This window comes from Xiphias gladius, chromosome 20 (genome assembly GCF_016859285.1).
Source record: "Xiphias gladius isolate SHS-SW01 ecotype Sanya breed wild chromosome 20, ASM1685928v1, whole genome shotgun sequence".
In the NCBI taxonomy this organism is placed as follows: Eukaryota; Metazoa; Chordata; class Actinopteri; order Istiophoriformes; family Xiphiidae; genus Xiphias; species Xiphias gladius.
In genome coordinates this window covers 5068881-5090543 of record NC_053419.1, presented here as the reverse complement: position 1 = coordinate 5090543, position 21663 = coordinate 5068881, and the positions used below count along the sequence as shown (strand labels likewise).

Below are 21663 nucleotides of genomic sequence, written 5' to 3'. Positions count from 1 at the left end.
CATAGTTATAGCTATGATGAATCTAACCTGCAGTGTATTTCTACTGGACTGGACCAACACACTAACTATTCCTATGAATCACGGGGGATGCAAAAAATATTGCAAGGGTACCCTCAAAACTTAATGCGAGGTAATGCAAACTTATTGTGAGGGAACGCAAAAGTAGTTCCAAAAAAAAAAAAAAAAAACCTGCTGTCACCCTTCGGGGGCTATGTACGCAGTTGCCTTTGTAATGGCATGTATCAGTAACATTCCAGTTTCTAAGAAACACAAGGAAGAACCTACTACCAAAGCTTCACAAGGTTCTCAAAAGTTTAGCTTATGGTTAAGACCCAGGGGCAGAAAAAGGCTGTGAGCTTGAATTACAGTTGGGTGTTAAGGGGATAAGGTGTAGATATGGACCTTACATATAGTATGTAGCTGCTGAATGCTGTTGGCTACGCCGTTGGTTATGTCATAGCTGTTGTTCACATCCCCAAAAATGTACCTACATGTCAAGGCTTTGGTGGCTTCGAAAATACCACTTTTCCAATGCCGGTGAAGGCTGCTGGGAGTGAAGACAACATGAAGAAAGTTAATGAAAGACTTCTGCTCTTCAGTAACACACATCCAGCAAAGACCTCCATCCAGATCCACCCCCCACCCCCGCCCCCCACCACAACCCCGCACGCATTAAAATAGTAAACAAGATAGAGTCAAGACAACAAAAAGGCAAGAGACAACAGATGGAGGCGGAAAGGGTTTTTTCCTTTTGTGTTAACAATGACTGTTTAAGCTTGTGTCCCAGAATGCCCTCACACCTGCCATGAAACCTACCAGCCCAGCAGAGCAAGGAGGTGATTATCATTTGTTACTATCAGAGGAGCACGCTGTCATTTTATTTCAGAGCCAGACTTCCTCGGGCCTCTCCGGAGTTCCTGATATAGGCGTAGCAGTTAATGAGGGAAATACCCAAAGTTAAACCGAGCATGGGAGCCTGAGAGGGGAGAGTGGGGGAGGGAGGACTGGAGAGACTGGAACGTGAGAAAAAAAACAGTAGCGGGAGAAAGGAGAGAGATGACAAGACGAGGCAGAGTTGTGGGTTTTACTGGAGGAGAGTCGTATCTTTGCTGTGGCTGTGTGGGTCTCTGGCATGATGATTTGGGACAGAAAATAAAAATCACATTGCCAGGGATTACTACACTGCTATGGTGTCCGCTACGGCTGCGTCTGGAGCTGGAGAAGGACATGCAGGTACTTGTTTTTTCATACAGGAGTGTCAGTCTTCTGCCCGTCTGATTCTTTTTTAACATTTCTAAGAGGGGAGCTCTTCAAGCTTCCAGTCTGTGGATTCGTGCTGAAAGAACAACTTTTATGAGGCAAGATCGGTGGATTAGTGTGTTTTTCCACTTGTGTCATGTGTGAATCTGCTTTTTCTGATCAGGTGCAGAGCTTAGTCAACTGCTGAACAGGGAGTCTATGCAATTTGTTCACAGTGGCTAAGTTCTTCACTTGTACAGAGATAATGGGGATGTATGACAAAAAATCTGTAGTTCCTCGCTCACTAAAGCTGCATATAGGCTTATCATACAGCATATTTAAAATAATTTAAAATCTTTTCATCCATAAAACTAATGAAATCCTAACATTCTGTGCTCAAACTGTAAAACGTGAGAGTATTGAGATTTTTCTCTACTTCCCTTTAGCATATTGAAATCTTTAAACCAATTTCTGATGATATTCCTCTACTCTCGTTAAAGGATAAGGGTTGGTATTAATCTGTATTTTTCTTATTGTAAACAAACGAAAAACATTAAAAACAATGAACTGATCCCACTAACTAGTACTGTCTTTGTAGCCAAAGCCTGATGCGGTATATTTTATTCCTCTGTGCCACAGAGCCCCGTCGTTGTCCAAAACTTCTTAAAAACACATCAATGAGACCCACACCGTTGCACTAGGTGACATGTCCCTTCATTGCACTGAGCACTGTATTTATTTTGAGTCATTCCCACATAGACCATCCTGTTGCGGTAAATACTCACTAGAGCACTAAATGTGGATTAATCTGCAGCCGAAAATAGTCCCCAGCAAATGCAATACTTACTTCTGTTTGAGTAACGTTTGCTAAAAACTACAGTGCCCAGCTGTGTTAGGAAATTACTGAACCTTTATGAAAAAAACCAAACTATATATTTGTGAGTTTTTATAGATTTACATCCTCAACAGGAACCAAAGGGCTTGATTTGGTGTGCTATAGACATGGTAGGAAGTCAGAAAGTATTGAGAGATGGACTAGGTTTTGGTCTTGTTGACAATAAGATCAATATAGATTAACAACAGCCTTGTCCTTTAAGTGGTCCTCACGATCATATAACACCCTCTCCATTCAACAACAGCCATGACCTCAGGTTAAATGTCCTTAAAGGACTGATTTACTGTAAGCACACTCCTAGACCTGTAGATGTAATTTAAATTTTTTTTTATTTAATGTTGAGAATGTAGAGTAAGTCTTGACCTACTGTACGATCTATTTATGGAGCAGGACCTGGGTTAAGCATACCAATAATCTAAAACTACATAAAGGCTAGAAAATTTCTCAAGATTTTCTTAAACACAGAATCAAAGAGCCGATGGAGAGGAAAACACCGTTTTAGCTTTTGTACTTAAAGGAATTCACATCCAAACAATCCTGCGTTGAGTTGTTTTGTTGAGAAAGAAAATGGGAAAAAACACAACAAACAATTCCATCAACTATTGCAGAATAAAGCAATGACCCAAATTATCTTATACTAAACTTATATGAGTAGCTTTCTTTTGTATCCTTTTCAAGTTGGAAATTAAGGATTCTTGTTACTAGTATAAAAAGATGAAGATAAAGAACATATTGTCATTTGTGCATATATTTTGTAAATATATTGTATATATATTTTGAAAATGTATTCTTTTGGTATATGATAGGGTAGTGATTCCCAACTACAGGTATTCCCAACCACACTTACGTGTTTGGGCAAACAAACACACAAATAGGATTAGAAATTGGTGTGAGTTTTTCCTTTGCTATGTTTACTGTCCCAAAAACCAATGAGCTACCAGCACGCCTCAGTTTTCCACTGACCTGAGTCAGTTGTGACACCTTAACAGCACATGTTGCTTTTTTGCGGGTAGGAAATAGTCAGCGCGCAAACATAAATGGATAAATCGCTCAGTCGGTTGAAAAAGCTTCAAGATCCACGAAAGGCTCTGTTCTACCTTCTGTCTGCCTCTTATGGATCCACATAGGATTTCTTCTCTTGGAGAAGAAGATGATCACCGACATTTATTGGATGTTTATCTGAGGTTTTTGACCTTCTCTCCTTTGTCGTGCAGAATGATTGATAATTTGCAATGTACAAGCCCCCACCAAAAAACAATTTGAAGATTATATTCAATGGCAAAATTGTGTTTTTCCTTAGGGCTGACGTTAACAGACGAACTAATATGACAATGTTAAATAAAGTTCATTTGAAACATAAAGACTGTTGACTGTGGGTAATTACAATGAAGGAAATGTTTTACATAGAAGTTAAATACCCACATGCCACATGTGCAGTCTCTTGATCATGGTTTTGACATTAGTCTGAGGAAACATCTGGCCTCCCTCTTGTGCCTTCTGAGCTGACAGCAGTTGGATTAAACACACTGGCTCAGTTCAGCAGGAACAGGAGTCTAGTCAACACACAACATTTTTTTCATTAATGTCAAACAGTACAGTGAACTTGTGGCATGCAATAAAGGAGAGCCGAGCCCATCAGTGTGTATATCGGCACAACTCAACTGATCTCAACTGAGTATGATACAGCTCTTGTATCAGTTAAGGAAGCGTTGACTTTAGGTACCAGAAGAAGACGTCTTTTTTTCACCACAAATTCTAAAAGGTTTTCTGTGTTTGCTATTATTTAAAAGTCGTTTATTCAAAAGTACATCCTTAACATCTATACCATACAACTGTCTGTCTGCATTTTGTTTGTTTTTTTTTAACCATAGAGGCCACAGTGGAAACAGAAGATCCCCAAAATGTCTGCCTTGACGATGGTGGAGTTGATGGTTGTCCTCAGTGTGTTCAGAATTCAGACTCATTGGTGTTTGCTGCCCTCTGCCTGTGACCGTGGGGAACTGCAGCTGCGCAATCTCAACATTTCTCTTGCGGCATGAGCTCGGCGAAAACTTAAAAACAGGAGTAACCAACAAAAAAAGAAGAAAAATTCCAACAAACAAACAACAAAAAAACAGATTCATTTATTGGATTTAAATAAATGAATACGTTTTCGTGAATGTGCTGAACATAATTTGGTTAGAGTGGGGATATAAAAAGCATGTGCTGTGCCCAGGGTTGCACAGGAACATGGGGGCAGAAAAAGTACTACAGTAGAAGAGACAATGTACATATTTAAAATTCAGGCAGGAAACTACTTCCAAAAGTATTCCCAAACTGCCTTCTAAATTTTAAGAGCTCGGTTATTTTTTTTCCAGATTAAAATTTAGGGGGTCGAGGGATAACCCTGCTGTAAAGATGCTGTACCGCGTCATCTCTTGTAGAGGGCAGAAGTTTTCCTCAATGCAACTAGTCTGGGGTAAATCACACGAAGAAGAAGAAAGAGGAACAACAACAACAAAAACACCACCACCATGAGAGTTGGAAAACTTGCTCAGTGTCGAGAGAAAGATTTCCAATTGGGAGTATTGTGAAAAGCTCAATCAGACCGCCAGGGTCACTCTCAAACATGTTCAGCGTGGAGACTTTTGAGGGCCAGATATGTGCCGTAATGGAGACTCTGGTGGAAGCGGTGGTGGCGGAGCTCAGCAGACTTCTGGAGGGGTACTGGGCTAACGTAATGGCCGCCACCCAGCACCGCTCTGCTCCGGCCGCAGCGACGGCCGTGAAGAACGAAGACGAGGAGAGCGAAGTGACTCCACCGGAGCGGAGCCAGCAGTTTAATAAAGCTATAATGGTAACACACACACACACACACACACACACACACACACACACACACACACACACACACACACACTGTCTTCTAACGTTAGCATACAAGAGAACGGGCAGGTTACTACTTAGCGGTTGCACAGTTCATTGTGTTTATGTCATGTTATGCGCTTCGGTTATGAATATTTTATCTAGTTAGGTCTCAAATAAATAGCTTTGTATTTGGTTTATCATGATTTTGTGAATTAATTTGCCGTGGCTCAAAAAAAAAAGGAAAAAATCTGTTAATCGACTAATTGTTTAATCATTACTTATAGCTAACTACTCCTGTCTCCTTTCCTTCTCTCTTACCCATGCCTTTACAGAACCAGTTCGCAGCCCTCATGGAAGCGTGGACCAAAGATGCGGTGGAGAAAATATCGATGATGTTGAAAGTGTCCTTGCCTGAAGCTGAGGATGGTCCCGCTGCGGAGCAGAGAGCAGGGCTGAATGACGAGATGAGACAGACAAGCGTGAAGCCGAAAGCGGGGCCAGGGGCCAGGCCCAAAAGGCGTAAGTCAGCTAACCGATCAAGAGGCTGTTTTTAAGTTCACACACTGACCTTTATTTTTTATTTATTTGTATATTAAACACTATTTAATGCTCTCGTTAAATCACAGAGTCCGCAGCCAGAGGCTCTCGTCTGAGAAAGAAAATCGAGGGAGGACTTAAGCCAGCAGTAAGAAAGGAGAATGACCATGTGTATTACCAAGGTAGTTCGCCAGCTGCCACGTGATATTATTTCTTCATTGAAGCACATATTGAATACCAACCAGAAAGTTCACTTCTGTCACTTACCAGACTAGTAAAGGCTACTTTGTATCAACCTCAGTTTTAGTCAGACTATGAATGAACTTATTTTGAACACAAGGATGTATTGCTAAATGTTGTGATCTCTTCTTTTTGTACCGCCGCACTGTAAAAACTGTTATGTTGTTGTTGTAACTGGCGGTTACATTTTAGTAGTTTCAGGGTATTATTCTGATATTGCTGCCTTTACTAATAAATAGAAGTTCTTGTGTGCTGGGGCCTCCTCCATGAAATGACACATGAAATGCAATGTGATCAAATAATAAGCAAAGATCAAATCTTTTTGCGTATCCCTCTCTAGACATTATGTCTAAATGTGAGATTCACTCGAGTTAATGTCACATCTTGTGTTTTCAGAGGAGCAACAGACTGAAGAACCAACAGCAGCAGCAGCTGACTCAGAATCAGTGATCGAACCTGGTAACTACCGATTCAACTTATTCTTTGCAGAACAGACACCTACTGTGCGTGTGAGAACAAGTTTGTATTTATTTATATATATTTCATTTAACCAGGAAATTTCTTGGGATACATTGTCTTTTTTTTTTTTTACAAGAGAGACCTGGACAAAATGGAAGTGTAGAGTAGTCACACATCTAGTTATCTTACAACATTCACATATATTCCCAAAAAGATGGGACTAAAGAGGGATAAGAGATAGACGTTTGACTTGGCAAATGTTTTCAAATGCGGGTTATCTTGTAAATTTTTTCCAAGTCCAGGGTGTTTAGTACAAGAATTCTCTCTTACTGAGACCAGACCAGACAGGCTGTTACAAATGGAAGAATAGAGACTGGAAGACAGGAAGGTTACCAAGAAGGGCTTTAAAGATTAAAGGTGCATATGAGCCTTCCACCATATTTTTACTGAGGTCTATCCAATTAACATATATAAATTACAGTGATGGGTTTGTCCTCCAACCCTCAGAACAATTTGTAGACATGAATGGTAGACAGGATCAATGCTGTGTGGTAGAGTAATGCATGTATGCAGTATAAAGTTACACTGAAATACAAAATGTTTTTGTGTCATTGTCGTGCTCCACACTGAATCACTTTTACCTGTTGAAAAAAAGCTTTAATTGGTTAATTCTTTGCCGTGGTTCAGTAGCATTACAAAAGAAGTTAGTGCAGAGGTTGTAATTGATTGAAAAAGTTTTTTGCTCTTTTAACACGTTTTCCTCTTTTACATACTGGTTTTTCTTCTTGAGCGAAAAAGTTTTGAAGTTATATTTTAATTTGGTATGAGGGGCCGTGTTTGTTCATTAGTTGTTTCAAGTCTGTTAACAAAGCTGTCTTTTTGTTTCAGCTGATGTAGCCACACATAAAGAGAGGAACTCCCAATCGCTGTCTGAACCTGAAGCCTCGTTCACAGACCCCACCTCAGAGCCGGCCCCTGAGCTGGCCTCCGATGTCGTTGAGGAGGATGGCATCCAGCAGGATAAGGACACTTCAACTACCACATCCAAGATCAAAAAGAAGACGACCACAGGTGCATTCAAATGTTCGTCCTGTGACAAAACATTTGCTCTGAAGTGTTTGATGGACAGACACTACCTGACTCACTCCAAGCCTCACCTTTGCTCTGAGTGTGGCAAACGTTTTGCCGGACTGCGGGGGCTCACCGCGCATTCGAGACGTCACACCGGAGAGAAGCTTTACAAATGCTCAGAGTGCGGGACAGAGTTTGCTTACAAGTCTACCTTCGAGAGACACATGCGTCAGCACAGCCTGAAGAAACCGAACACCCACATGTGCACGCTGTGTGAGAATCATTTCACCGGGGCATTGGCGCTTCAGCGGCACAGGTGTTGTGCCCTGAAAAAAACATTTGTCTGCTCTCTTTGTCCAGAGACATTTGAGTGCAGAAAGAGTTTGGCTGATCACGAGAATCTACATTCAGGAGACAGAGACTTTGTCTGTGAAGTGTGCGGTGAGAGTTTCTTCTCGTCCTCCTCCTTGGCAACTCACCGGGTGACTCACATACAAAAGGAATACTGCTGCGACGTGCTCGGCCTTGGATGCAGCGACATGAGTGTCCTCAGAAATCACCTGAGCAAACACACCGGAGAAAAACTTTTCACCTGCGAGGTTTGCGGCAAAGGTTGCAGTCACCAGAGTGCTCTGAAACACCACATGCTGACCCACACGGGGGAGAGGCCGTACGTCTGCGAGACCTGTGGCAAACGCTGTGGCCACGCCAGCGCGCTTCAGAACCACATGAGGATCCACACAGGGAGGAAACCGGGGCAACAGCCGGTCTGCAGCGTGTGCGGGAAAAAATTCCGCTGCATGGTCAACCTCAAATATCACATGAGCATCCACACAGGGGAGAAGCCTTATTCCTGCGATCAGTGTGATAAAAAGTTCAGCAACCCCAGCAATCTAAAGTTACACATGATGATTCACTCAGGGGAGAAGATGTATGGCTGCAACATCTGCGGCAGGAGGTTCACTCAGTCCAGCAGCCTCAAGTTGCACAGACGGATCCACACGGGAGAAAGGCCGTATCACTGCATGGTCTGTGGGAAAGGATTCGTACACAGCGGCGACTTCAAGAAACATCAGAGGGGTCACCTGCCAGAGGAACCAGGCGACGGACAGTCTGAAAAAACTGCAGCAAAAACCTAAACGGTCACTTATTGTGCTTAGCATTGATATAGATTGTTTTTTTTTTTTTTTTTTTTGCATACACTGGATTTAGGGCTGGGCAATGTGACGATAAATACTGTGAGACAATAGAAATTTGTCGACTCTCAAAGATTTATAATCCTGTTCATACAGAGGTGTCTCTCACTAGTTGTCATGCATTGCAAAACAATCAGCAGGACTGTTTTATGGCAGTATAATTTGCTGGAGTTCAAATGGGATTATTAATGGTTATTTTGTTTCTCAGTTTTCTATGGGTAAAAATTTCCATGGGTAAAATTACATACACTACATGGTCAAAATTGTGTGATGAAATTGTAATGTTTAACATGTCACTTGATAATCATGGGTATTAATCCGCTGCTATAAAAGCCTCCTCTTCTGGTTTCATTCCACCAGAGGTTGAACCTGGCTGCAGGGATTTGATCCCATTCAGCCAGAAAAATATTAGTGAGTCCAGCACTGATATTGGGTGATTAAGGTCTGGATCTCAGTCAGCATTCCAGTTCATCCCAAGGTGTTGGATGGGGTCGAGATCAGGGTTCTGTGCAGGTCAAGTTCTTTCACGCCAAACCGGGAAAACCATTTCTTTATGGACCTGGCTTTGCACACAGCTACATTGTCATATTGAAACAGGAAAGATCCTTTCTCAAAGTTTTGCCACAAAGTTGGAAGCACACTATTGTATAAGATGACAAATGATAATATCTTGACGATTAACCAATGAGTTAATGACTAAAATATTAATAAGGTAAGCACTTGGTTCACAGTGACTTCTCAAAAGTTTGACATAAAAAGTTCTTAAAATTGAGCTCTGCTGTCATTAGTAGCTGTTGACTTTACTGCTCCTTTTCTTCAAGCAGCGATTGCTCTCAGGTTAATTTTTTTTTGCACTTGATTCGTTTTACACAAATTACTTAACATGTAGTTAACTTAATTCATCATTAAACAAAAGAAGGGGAGGAGGGGGTAAATGAGGTCAGTAAAGCAAGCAGATAACCTTAGGTAAGTAACACTTCGGAGCCCTCGTATAAAAATACTGGAAAGACACACTAACTTAGAGAAACAGTGGGACTTTGGCAGGAGCTGCAGTCACAAACACAGCTCAGTTTGTTGATTTTTCATGAAGAACCGATTTTGAATTTATACAGGATGGATTTTTCAATATTGGAATAAAAACATTAAGATGGAAACAGTACAATACAGTGCACTCCCCTTGATGTTGTGGCTGGCATTCTGCTGGACTGACACACAAGGAAAACCAGTCGCTAATTCTAGGTCGGTTCTAATGTCAATATACTGTACACATTACAGTACTACAGCAGGTTTTGAAATACAAAACACTCCCTGAGTGTATAACTGTAGCTTTTACATTTTCACTGACACAATACAGTCCTAGTTGAAATTATTGGCAACCCTGAATTTTAAGTACAGAATTTAGAATATATCCAGAAATAAATGCAAATGAACCAATTGTATACAATCAAAATATTAAATAAAATATCCAAAGTTACTGAACAACAACAAAAAAATGCTTTCATACAGTGAAATAAAAATACAGACATAAAGTGTTCGCTTGACACAATTATTGGCACCCGCTTGATGAATTTAAATTAGTTCCTCAATCAAAATAAAAAACAAATTATACTCACCTGTGCTTAATTTTCAGTGTTCACATGACCTGAATCAACCAATGAATGAGGGTTTTACTGCATAAAAAGGGGCCGATAGTTTCCAGTTTCCTTTTCACAGTGGTGAAGACAAGAGATCTGTTTGAGAGCATCAGAAATGTTCTCAAAAAACATCATTCCAAAGGCCACAAGGCGATCTCAAAAGATCTTGAAATCCCTGTGTCAACAGTTTGGAATGTTATCAAGAAGTTTCACAGTTATAGATGTGTTCAGATGCCTCTAGGACATGTTTGGAGGAAACTCAGTTAGAGAAGTCTGAGATGGTTGATGCAGATTGTGGAAAAAACACCACGCAAGACATCTGAAGAGCTTCAGGCTGACCGGGAACATTCTGGAGTGGTGGTTTCAGCTTGTACCATAGCCACACAATAAACCAAGTAGGGCTCCATGGGTTAAGGCCAACGAGGACACCACAATTGAAAGAATGGGACAAAAATCAAGACTAATCTTTGCAAAAACTTTGATAGATCCTTTCTGAAATAATGTTCTGTGGACAGAGGAAACGGAGTGTCAGAAAACAAGGTTTGAGGAGAAGGTGTTGGGTCTCTCAGCAGGACAGCGAACAAAGCACACATCCAGCAGAACAAAAGAATGGTTGAAAAGGAAAAGATGGACTGTTTTAAACTGGCGAGATATGAGTCCTGACCTAAATCCCATTGAAGACCTTTGGAGAGAGCTGAAATCTGTCATTGCATTATTATTTTACTATTATGTAAGTATTGTTTTTTTATGTTCTATATTCTATATGTTCTAAATTTTGATTATACAAATTTGGTTCATTTGCATGTATTTCTGAAGATATTCTAAATTCTGTCTTTAAAATGTAGGGGTTCCAATAATTTCAACCAGGACTGTAAATGTACAGCACTTTATCTTGTCTTCACATCTTTTTCATATTATTATCTTTATGGTCATCAACCTCTGTTTTGATCATGTACAAGTAAGAATGTCAGCATATACTTATTTTGTCAATCAGAAGGTATGAATTTAGTGTGACTGATTCCAACCAAGAGTATAAAACGAAGTTACTGTGCTCTGTTAAATTGTCCACTAGATGGTGGTAGAGGATCAACATAAGTGAAACTTCAGTATTAACATTCAGCTCAGCTCCTAATGGTGCAACAGGATGATACTTCAGACTTATCAACAGGTATGCATACTGACAGTTGCTCTTTATTTTGACTCACTCTCCTACATCATATCTCTCAGGGAAATTTATGAAACCTACACTGCTGTAATCATTTTTCCAGAGGATGATACTGAGAGACCTTATTCCCTGGTTTGATCAACAGGTAATAGGAGATCTGAATGGGAGAATATTGGACTTGTCAGAATTTAAAAGTATTTCTTATGTCCTTTTATCCATCAGCTTTTATGCTCCGAGAAATGTCAAACAATATCCCTGTTTTTCAAGCTTTTCAAACTGAAAGTAAAATAAAAAACAAAACAAAACATTGTAACAAGAGCAAAACAAGACAGATGCACAAAAACACAGACAGTAATTCAAGCAATTGTCAAAATCAATCAAAAAAGATCACTTAAAAAATAACATTTTTCAAGGACCTTTGAAACTGGATTATATGTGATCAATAGTTTTTACCGCTTCTCTGCTGCATGAAGAAGTAAAGTAAGTTTGAGCTCTAGAAAAGTGAAACCAAACCTTTGGCCTCATATCAAACTCACTCAGTATGTGAGATCAGTGTCGCTTGTGGCAGCAGGAGCGCTGACGGTTTCCCTGCGTGACTCTGTCTCAGGCTGCATTAAGCAGGTCACACATTTCTAATACCAGTTTATTGCATTTAGTATAACCTTTAGGCCAGCTGCGCTTAATGCTGCTAAGAATTCAATGTTTTTCTGGAGATTAAACTCTCACTGAGGTGAGGTTCTCTTTGCAGGGAGCCTGTCTGTAAGACACGCGAAGGATTATTCTTTTAGTTTATTATTAGGACAGCTAAAAAAGAATCGTGTAAAGAAAGGACAGTAAATAAGTATCAGGAGAGGCTGGAGATACTCAGATGGACTTCTGACAGTAAACTTAATGTCAAAATAATTAATATAAGATAATATATATATATAAAAAGGAAGTCTTACTTTTGATTTTTCCCATAAATATAATTACAGAAGAGTGAAGACTCCATAGAAATGGTCTCTGATATCAGGTCAAAATTCAACAGTTGTCACTCAGATGTTTGTTACTGGCAAAATGCCTAGAATTTCATTAAGCAACTGGAGCTGGTTACCTTGGTTGTTGGTATTCCTTATCTGTGCTTGGTCTGTTTTTAATGGAGCATGCTACTTATTGTTTGATGGTACGACTAGTTGGCCTAACAGCTATATCAGCAACAGTGTGAAGCATATCAACAACATGTCGTGAATGTTGCATAAGGGGGGATGATGTAACAGCCCCTTACCGAATTTACTCTAAATTAGCTAGAATTCATCATTGATGCCTACATTTTGTCCAACATTGCAGAAATAAAATCGAACGATCTTTTTATTGAATAATGAATGCATAAGCCTTAGAAAAAGAAGAAAAAAACAACCGACCAAAAAAAAAGAACAAAAAATGTGCTAGGGCTAATCAAATATCTGTCCAATTTGTTTCCTCTGGCGAAAGGTAGGTTTGGAACTGAAAACTGGCATCAAATGTCTGTTGAGATCTGTGGTTTTAGATATATATTATTCCATCAGATATTTACTTTTTTTTGTGCTCTTGTTTGGACGAGCACTTTTGTTAAAGCTGTTATAATCAGAATTTTTGTAGTAACGATAAGACTACTTGTATGTAAAAGGGGTCACTTGTAGTGATGAACCCCACAGATAATAATCACCTGACTTTGCAGTTCTCTTCCACCCTACAGAGCTTTATAGCATCTTTCAGCTCATTCTTTTTGGGCTTATGGCATCATTTTCAGGTGCAACGTACAGCTTTTTTCAGCTACTTGTCCAGCACCAAACAGCAGACAGATAAAATGAGCAACTAGGTGGTGAACATAGAAGAACATTTAGCAGCTCAAGAGCCAGGTATTTCCCTCAGGAGGTGGTGGAGACAAGAAACTGAGATAAGAGAGAGTGAATATTGGACTTATTTTTGCCAGGTGGCCAAATTCCAACTTCAAATCAATAGTAATTTTGCTCTGCTGGATGTGTAAATTAGCAGTTGTTTCCTAACTAACTTTAAAATATCAACTTAAAGGGTGATAATACGTCAATGCTGTGTTCACGCCTTTGTTTCCGTTGCCCCCACGTAGCCAAAAAATCTTTTTGCATGTTTAAATCAAAAATAAAAAGGTTTTGTTTATATTCTTCAAGGTATCACAGAAATAATCTGTACCAAATCTCAGGTTTTGTATTGCCAATAGTATTGGAAATTTTCAAACATAACCCATCCCTAGCATGGGTGTATTCAAAAAGACTGGATAATTTGTTCCAAGATGGTGCCATTGAATTCTAGCTGAAATGCCTCACTGGGTACATACACCAAAAATGGGCCCAAAGGGCCTGCATGTCAGAGACTTCCTGTGGTTGAGCTGGCTGACTTCCTGCTGTCTCCTTGTGAGTAATTTTAAGGTGTTTGTGATTTTGAAAAGAATGTATTCATCATTGTACAGCCCTTCCTTTTGTAATAATTGTATATAGAGACAAGTCTTTTTCGGCTAAGGTGACACTTGTTCTGCCATGCCAACTGTGGTCACTATGCTAAAATTGCCTGTTCCTGGGGGCTTGATCCCTAGAGTCAATTACATTGCACCGTCTGTTTGCATAAAGACAGAAGTTATTGCTTTAGGTGATTTCAGAAACAGCAACAACTTCGATACCTTCAAAGAAACCTGCTGCTGTCTGCCAGATTGACCTCCAGCAGTTTTCATTTCTCGTCAACTACAGCTCCCTGCATGTTGTCTAACTGTGATTAATAGAAGACAGTTTCAGGGGTCATTACACTGAAAGTCAGCTGGAGCTGTGTGGGGACAGAATGTCACTGACTGCAGAGTGATGAAATGGATGGACAGACAACAGGCAATTAGCATGCAGAGATACTTTCCCCCCGACCGTTAGTTCCAAGGTGCAGAGTTAGTCACACAGGTAATCATACCTTCGCTGTCAGAGCTCCTGGACTCTGGAGGGCCTATCTGTGAAGATCACGGCAGCAAATACTGTTTCTTCTTTAGGCCTCCTTTAAAAACAAATTAGTGTAGCCTTCTTAGTAATTTTGTGTTATCATACTGTTTTAGCACGTTTACTTTTAACTGACCAACGTTTAGTGTTTTGTCTTGATCTCTTTGTATTTGGGATTCTTTTATTATTTGATCATTTCATTTTACTCGTCTGATACATTTGTTTCACAGTTTTAATACTTTGTTTTCTTTTGTTTGCAATATGTATAGCTCTTCGTAACTATGTTTTGGACCATGGATGGATGGTAAAGTGGATAAATTGATGGATGGATGGATGGATGGATGTATGGATGGACGGACAGATGGATGGATGGATGAGAGGATGGGTGAATGGTAGAGTGGATAAAATAATGGATGGATGGAATGATGACCGCATGGATGGACAGATGGGTGGATTGATGGATGGATGGATGGATGGATGGTAGAATGGATAAAATAATGGATGGATGGATATGGTAGGATAGAAGAATGAGGGATAGGATCGATGAATGGTAGAATTGATAAAATAATGGATGGATGGATGGATAATGAATAAATGGATAGATCGATGGTAGAATTGGTAAATTAATGGGTGGATAGTAGTTTAAGTAAAAAAAAGGGGTGTGTATGTATTTAGGATGGATGCATAGTAGGAGTAAAATTATGGATGATGGATGGATGGGTGAATAATAGAATGGCTAAATGAATGAATGGATAAATGATAGGATGTGTAAACAAATGGATAGATGAATGGATAATGAATGGATGGATGTTATAGAATGGGTAAAGGAATGCATGGAGGTATGATGAATGGTGGAATGGATACAAGAATAGACAAATACATGGATGGATGAATGATAAAATTTTTAAAAGAATGGGTGAATAATGAATCAATGGATTGATAATGAATAGATGGATGGATGGATGGACAGGTGGATAGATGTATCTGGAGAGTTGGCACAGGCCACAGAGCCATATCAATGTGTGGCACCTGACTGCGTGTGACAGTGTGAGAGCAGAACATGATCAATCAATTGTGAGGCCACAGCTCACTGACATGATGACTCTGACCTTGGATAGACACAATTAATTAAAACTCTTTCGAGCTCTTGATCACTCACTGCTCCCCCTCATGTGGACGGTCCATCAGTCAGCAGCAGCAGCCGGCTGTCGGCAGTGAGCAGAATAATGTAAGCATTCAGTGTGCTAACATCACTGCATTATGCAACATTATTAAACATATGTGGTTCGAACCGTAAACAGCATTTCGAGCTCGGAGCTGAATTGGTGTCAGTTTTGATTTGGACTCACAGCTCACACACATTAAATCAACGTTGAGTCTTCAGGAAGTGAGAAAATCAATCAAATGTAGGATTGCCACAATAAAGCCTTACAGTTTGTAGTCTGAAAACCAGGATGTTTTTTAGACAGCCCTCCTGACTCATTTGGCACCTGGCCCTGTGCCTGGTAAAACTGTGCTGTAATCCATATATTTAAGTCAACAAAAAATATCATGAGATGTACCTGAGTATCAAGTCAAACATTGATAGTGGTGAACAGGACACTTTGGGGGATTTTCATGCTTTCTGACCAGTTGAAGAAGGAAAGAGAGGATAAAATAAAGTAAATAAGGAATAGGAGAAAGGAAAAAAAAAAGAAAGAACTAATGAAACAGAGGGAATAAAGAGGGGAAGAAGGATAAAACAAAGACAGACTTTGTCTGTCAGGTCAAAGAAGGTTGTTGTTTTGACCTGCTCCTGAAACATTTGTCGCCATTTTGAAAATACAAGATTTTTACCAACAACATTTATTTCATGTTTAATATGGAATCTAAATCTGAAGAGTGAACCAGTAACTAGCGTTCAGATCAATATCAACTGTGAATGATCAATTTGTTGAAAAAAACGAGTGTATATTTGCTTTTTTGGTGAGAAACCCAGTGCAAAAATGTAACTTCAATTCAGAACCCTGAGCAGAGATGTCTTCTTCTGCAGTATTTAACAAACACACATTGTCATTGAATTTGCAAACTGCATTTTCTTGCACTGCAATAAAAACCCAAAAATAACAAAACACTAGTGATGAAGTGGCCCAGAATCAATGGTTTTATAGCAAACTGCAGCAGCAAATGATGCATTCATTTTTCCTGTGGGTCCTTCTGATGAAAGTAGGGTTCATTTTATTGACTGACAGGGAAAGGTCAGAGTGGGGGAATGCCACCCCTGGGCCTTTAAAGATGGAGTGATATTTCATGTGAAGAAATCCAAACAAGGCCTCTAAATGGAGCCTATGGGGAAGAGAGACCCAGCTGCACTATTGACAGGAGAAGAAGAAAAAATGAAGCTCACTCAGAGACGAGAGCTGGAGAGAGATCAAGTCTGACATTCTGACTGTCATTTAGGTGATTTCCCACTTGGCTTACATTTCCTCTTACCTGTGGAAGACATTTAATCTATTATGCAAGCAAATACAAAAACATTATTAATGACTGAAGGAATGCCTCATTACAGATTCTGCTGTTGTATTCTCAAAACTTGTGTCATAGTGTAGGTATGTTTAAGGATGTAAGGATCTAATTGTTGTAGTGAAAAATGAAATGAAACTGCACTAAATCCAAGTGAGAGTCAAAGGGAAAAGGAGAAATACTATAAGCTGTTATTGTGAGGAATTTAATTCTGTCATTTGAGACAACAGTAGTAACACATGTTTTAATTTAACACCTATCAGGCTTTGTTTACAGGGAAGTGAACATTTCAGATTCAATGGCTGGTTAACGGATTGCTTTCAGCAGGTTCAGATGGTTACAGCAGGGAATCTGCTTGGTTATGGGGCATACAGCAGATTACAACATATATTTATATGCGATATTGCTTACTATCATTCTTATGATGTCCATCGATTCTTGGACCCGTAAACGTATTCAAGTGAAAATCATACTTGGAGTTTCCTGACATTATCTTCGAGGGCTCCTGTATTGACCCTACTGTACTGTAATCCTCGTCTTTTAATGCTGCTTGACCTTTGATGTTCAGGCCTCTTTCATTCTCACATACTACAGCAAGTCTGTGCACCTGCACAAATCACAAGTCATTTTTAAGTCATTCATTAGACACTAAATAAAAGCAGGTTTGGTTTTTTGCCCTCAGTGAACCTGCTCTTGGAGAGCTCTCCCTGAGGAGCAGAGGCTTGCAGAATCAATATTATCTTCTAAATCACTTTCTATGACATGTCTGCCTTTATTTAATTACCTTTCTATCTATAGTGATGCTTATAAAGTTTTTCCTCCTCTTCTTCCTCTCATTTCCTCTCGTTAATTGTTTCCTCCACTTCTACTGTTTGATTACCCCAGACTCAGTTATTAGCAATGCCTTTTCTTAATCATATAGTGTTGTCAGGTTCACCTATATCACCATATACAAACCATATTAGGGCATGATAGCATGTAAAGACAATTTCCTCTGAACTTTACAGTCACGACTTTTACATTATCCTTTTCTTTCTGTTTTTGACTGCACTCACAACAAGAAAGTGTAACTTAGTTCAAGCACATGTGAGCAGGCCTGCTTGTGTGACCAATCTAGCTGCTCTAATGGCATCATTAGAGTTGGGGCCCAAATAGGCTGAGGCCTGTTCTTAATGGAGCCTGCGTGGCTCTAAACTGACAGCACAGTCCAGTGCTGGAAGAAGGACATTTCGCTCTGGCAATAATAAGGCATAACAAGATCTGTAAAGTGTTCAAATGGTAAAATCAATACTAAACTGAATTGTTGCCATGGACACATGGAAGCTGGCGGAGGAGAGTGGAGAGGCGCCAGTGATCTCACGCTGGAATATTGAGGTTGAGTGTTACATGGTTTTATCTTCGGTGATGGAACAAGAAAAATAACTGGCTTGAAAGTGCAGAAAGAATTGATAAATATCTGGCTCAGTCAAAACTAAAAGAATGAAGAACTTAACATGTTAAAACTTCAAAAAGATTTAACTGAATCTTCTGCCATGTCATCTATGAAAACAGTGTGTCTGTATTTTTTCCATGTTTTTGTAGGGTGTTTCTTAAATGTTTTCTTAAAAATAAAGACACTACCATGTGGCCATTTTCAAGCTCCATCTTTCTATCTATCTATCTATCTATCTATCTATCTATCTATCTATCATTACTGGTGATTACTACGTCTTTTTCCCAATGAACAGACTTTTTACTGTACTGGTGGGTGCGGTCACCTCATGGGGGATAAATACTGGTACTATGCCCCACTACATTTACATGAAACGTCTTCCATGGCAACTCCAGTCTAGTGAACTTTCTCCAGACAGATTTTCTACTGTTAGGAATATTTAGCACTCCTCCCACAAAGTTCATCCAACCTTTGCGAAGTTGGGTACATCTTTGGATGAACAAATATTCATAAATTTTAGAATTTAAAATTTTGCCACTGTTTTCCTTTAATTGGTTGCAATTGCAGGTGAGGCATAGTTGATATAATCTGCTCTTGAATTCGTTGTGCAGTTGGAAGCAAATTTAGCCGACAATTTCCTACATCAGCTCTAGAAGTCTGCAAGGTTTCTCTAGTAACTGAAACCCAGGACCTCAGTTCAGTGGGTCCAAATTATATTCCCTCTACCTTTGCCCAGGTAGGGTTTGGCTCTCAGTCAGGTGTCAATATGTCTAATAACTGAGTGAGTCTGAGTGGACTATGCACAAGGTGTGTCAAAATCATGACATGAAATTCAGAATGTGATGGGGAATGAGATATTTTGCTGCTTTTTTCAACTTCTTGTTAATTGGTGGAGCACCAGGGTTGGTTTTTCTTTCTATTAGGGACTGCTCAGGACAGCTGTATAATGGATCGGATCTATCCCTAGGTCTATTTGGGTTGGGTCTGAAGGGGCCACTAAACTTCTTCAGAAGTGCTTATGGGATAGTCGTCCAGGAGTGACTGACTGAAAGCAGGCCCTGGCCAGGTCAATTTCGTCAGAATCTCTACTGCAGTCCCACAAATCCTATGACATTTTGCTTGTAGATGACACTACAACATGATCGTTTTTAATGGCCATAATTGAGGTATCTAACTTACTAACTTAAACAAAGCTGGAAGAATGTGCTTAGACAAAAAGTGGGGCAAATTCGCCCAGGGTGGCAAAAATTGATGTGAAGACACGTCCGCATGAGTTGAAAATGTTTCAGTTGGTGGGAAATAACAGAAAGAACTGCAGTTTCTGTTGAGTTCTGAGTTCAGTCAGAGTCTGAACTGCCACATGAACAAGCACACAAGCACACAGTCAGCAACTCTAGCTATCTTACGGCTAATGTCTGTACAGTTGGTACATTTGCTGTTTGAGGCGAATCAGCATGGACTGCGCATATTTTCCAATGGCTTGCATGAATGACAAAAAGTGAAAATTTGCTTTGCTTTCTGTCTGAAAACACTTTAATAATCCCAAACAGGATTGAGCTGTTATTCAAAAATCATGACCTCCATCAGCCAATCAGCATGACAGGCTCTTCAATATCTTGCAACATTTTCTACTAAAATAACACAGTGATGGCATTGTGCAGCCTTGGTGGAAGTATGCAACACTAAGTGTTTTCTAGTAATACATATTGTAAGACACTGAAGGCCTTGGTAGCCTAAAATGAATTAGGCTATATTATATGCCGACTGAAAAGCCTGCTGTTATAGCCTCCACTTGTTTTGTGTGTGTGTGTGTATAGCTATATATATAGCTATATATATATATATATATATATATATATATATATATATATATATAGCTATAACATTAAAACTGGAACTGGTTTTAATGTAAACATTACCCATATTTCTGTGGAGAGATTAATACTATTGACTCAGTAGACAAACAAAGAATTACAAATGGATAATGAAGAAGCTGTTTCTGTCTGTCAGCCTGACTGTTGACCTGTTTTAGAGGTGAGAGAGAGTCACTGGAAAATGTTGTTTTCTCTTTTTCCTGCTCAGAATGTCAGGTACTCCATTAATGAGAAAAGTGTTGATGTCAGTGCTTGAACTCATGGGCAGTTTCTGCTCATCTCCAAGGAAACAATTAAGACTCTCTCTTTATGAACAACCATAACCCTCTTTTTCAGCATGCAGGAAATCTTTCTCTCTATTTCTAATCTCTATATACTGTATGTCCAACTGTTATTTGTAATAGATTTTTCTGAAAATAGGAATCACAATTTCTGCAAAGCACAAGTAATAAGTTTAGGACAAGTTTTTGTTGTCTTTTTTTTACGTCCTTTAAAAGCATGGATTTAGAATCTTATGAGGAAAGTGCAACACTGAAAGTCACCTTTTACAGTGTGATGTTTTTTTCTTGACATCATTACTAAAGAACCTTTTGTCAGTATACAGTAGTGTTGCAGATTGTTGAATGTGTTTCTCCTTGTGTCCAACCATTCCTTGGTTTCAGTTCAGTTCAGTGTCTTGTAAAAATCAGCTTGCAGAGACTTGATCTATTACCACACATGCATCCTACTTTATTTGTTTCTGTGTTCTGTAAGTAAAAGCCCTGTTCATCTTCCACATAGACGATATTGAAGCTGGAGCTGTGTAGAAACATGATTAAACATTTATTTAACATTCAGCAGCTGATCAGTTCACTTTCAGATTTGGGGTCAGTTTTAGAGGAATTCAGTACTGCTGTCATGTTGTCTTAATTGCAAGGATGAAGCGCTGAATTTGCCACAAGCTGAATGTCTGATTTGAGCCTCTGACTGGCTGCTTCTCCACAGCAATGGGGGCCAAGGCTCATGGTTATCATAGTATTTAGAGCTATCCTTAATGCCAAAAAAAATAATAATAAGATTTCTCAGAAGCCATACTAGTGGTGCAGCTCTAATGATGGCAATGTCAGTCTGTCTGTTGGTCAGTTCACCACTTTTGTCAGGACTCAACTATATCAATATATGAGCAGTCAGATGATCTGCTACGGAATTCAGAAATTCATGGTACCCAGAGGATTTGTCCTCATGATTTGAGAGATCCTGTGGCTTTTACCCTAGTACCACCGTGGGATCTATATTTTTGGGGTTTTTTCTGTATTGAAATGTCTCAACTACTATTTGATGGATTGTTATGAAATTTGTGAAGCTATTCATGTCTCCCTCAGGATTAACTGACCCTTTGTTAAGTCCTGCCCCTCGAACGCAGACTGGCCAATCATAGCTTAGCGTCAGCCAGCTCTGACAACTATACGGCTGTGCTCCATAGACTCTCATGCAATCGTTTTGGATCTTCGTCATTTTGAAGCTGGTTTTGTTGATTTTGAGCTAGTCATGGTTAATTGTTGTGCCTGGGGCATGTGTAACAGTCATACCGATCAAAGTAAGTCCAATCAGATGGGCGCAATAA

At 39.6% G+C, this 21663-nt stretch overlaps 1 protein-coding gene across 1 annotated transcript; it reads left to right on the top strand.

Moving 5' to 3' along the window:
* The first annotated feature begins 4721 nt into the window (after positions 1-4721).
* Positions 4722-9256, top strand: LOC120806783 (zinc finger protein 436-like). The gene is made up of 5 exons (XM_040158229.1): positions 4722-4970; positions 5314-5500; positions 5608-5700; positions 6155-6217; positions 7106-9256. Exons 1-5 carry the CDS (start codon positions 4743-4745, stop codon positions 8425-8427), a joined length of 1893 nt encoding a protein of 630 aa, XP_040014163.1. The 5' UTR covers positions 4722-4742; the 3' UTR covers positions 8428-9256.
* Positions 9257-21663: the final 12407 nt, after the last annotated feature.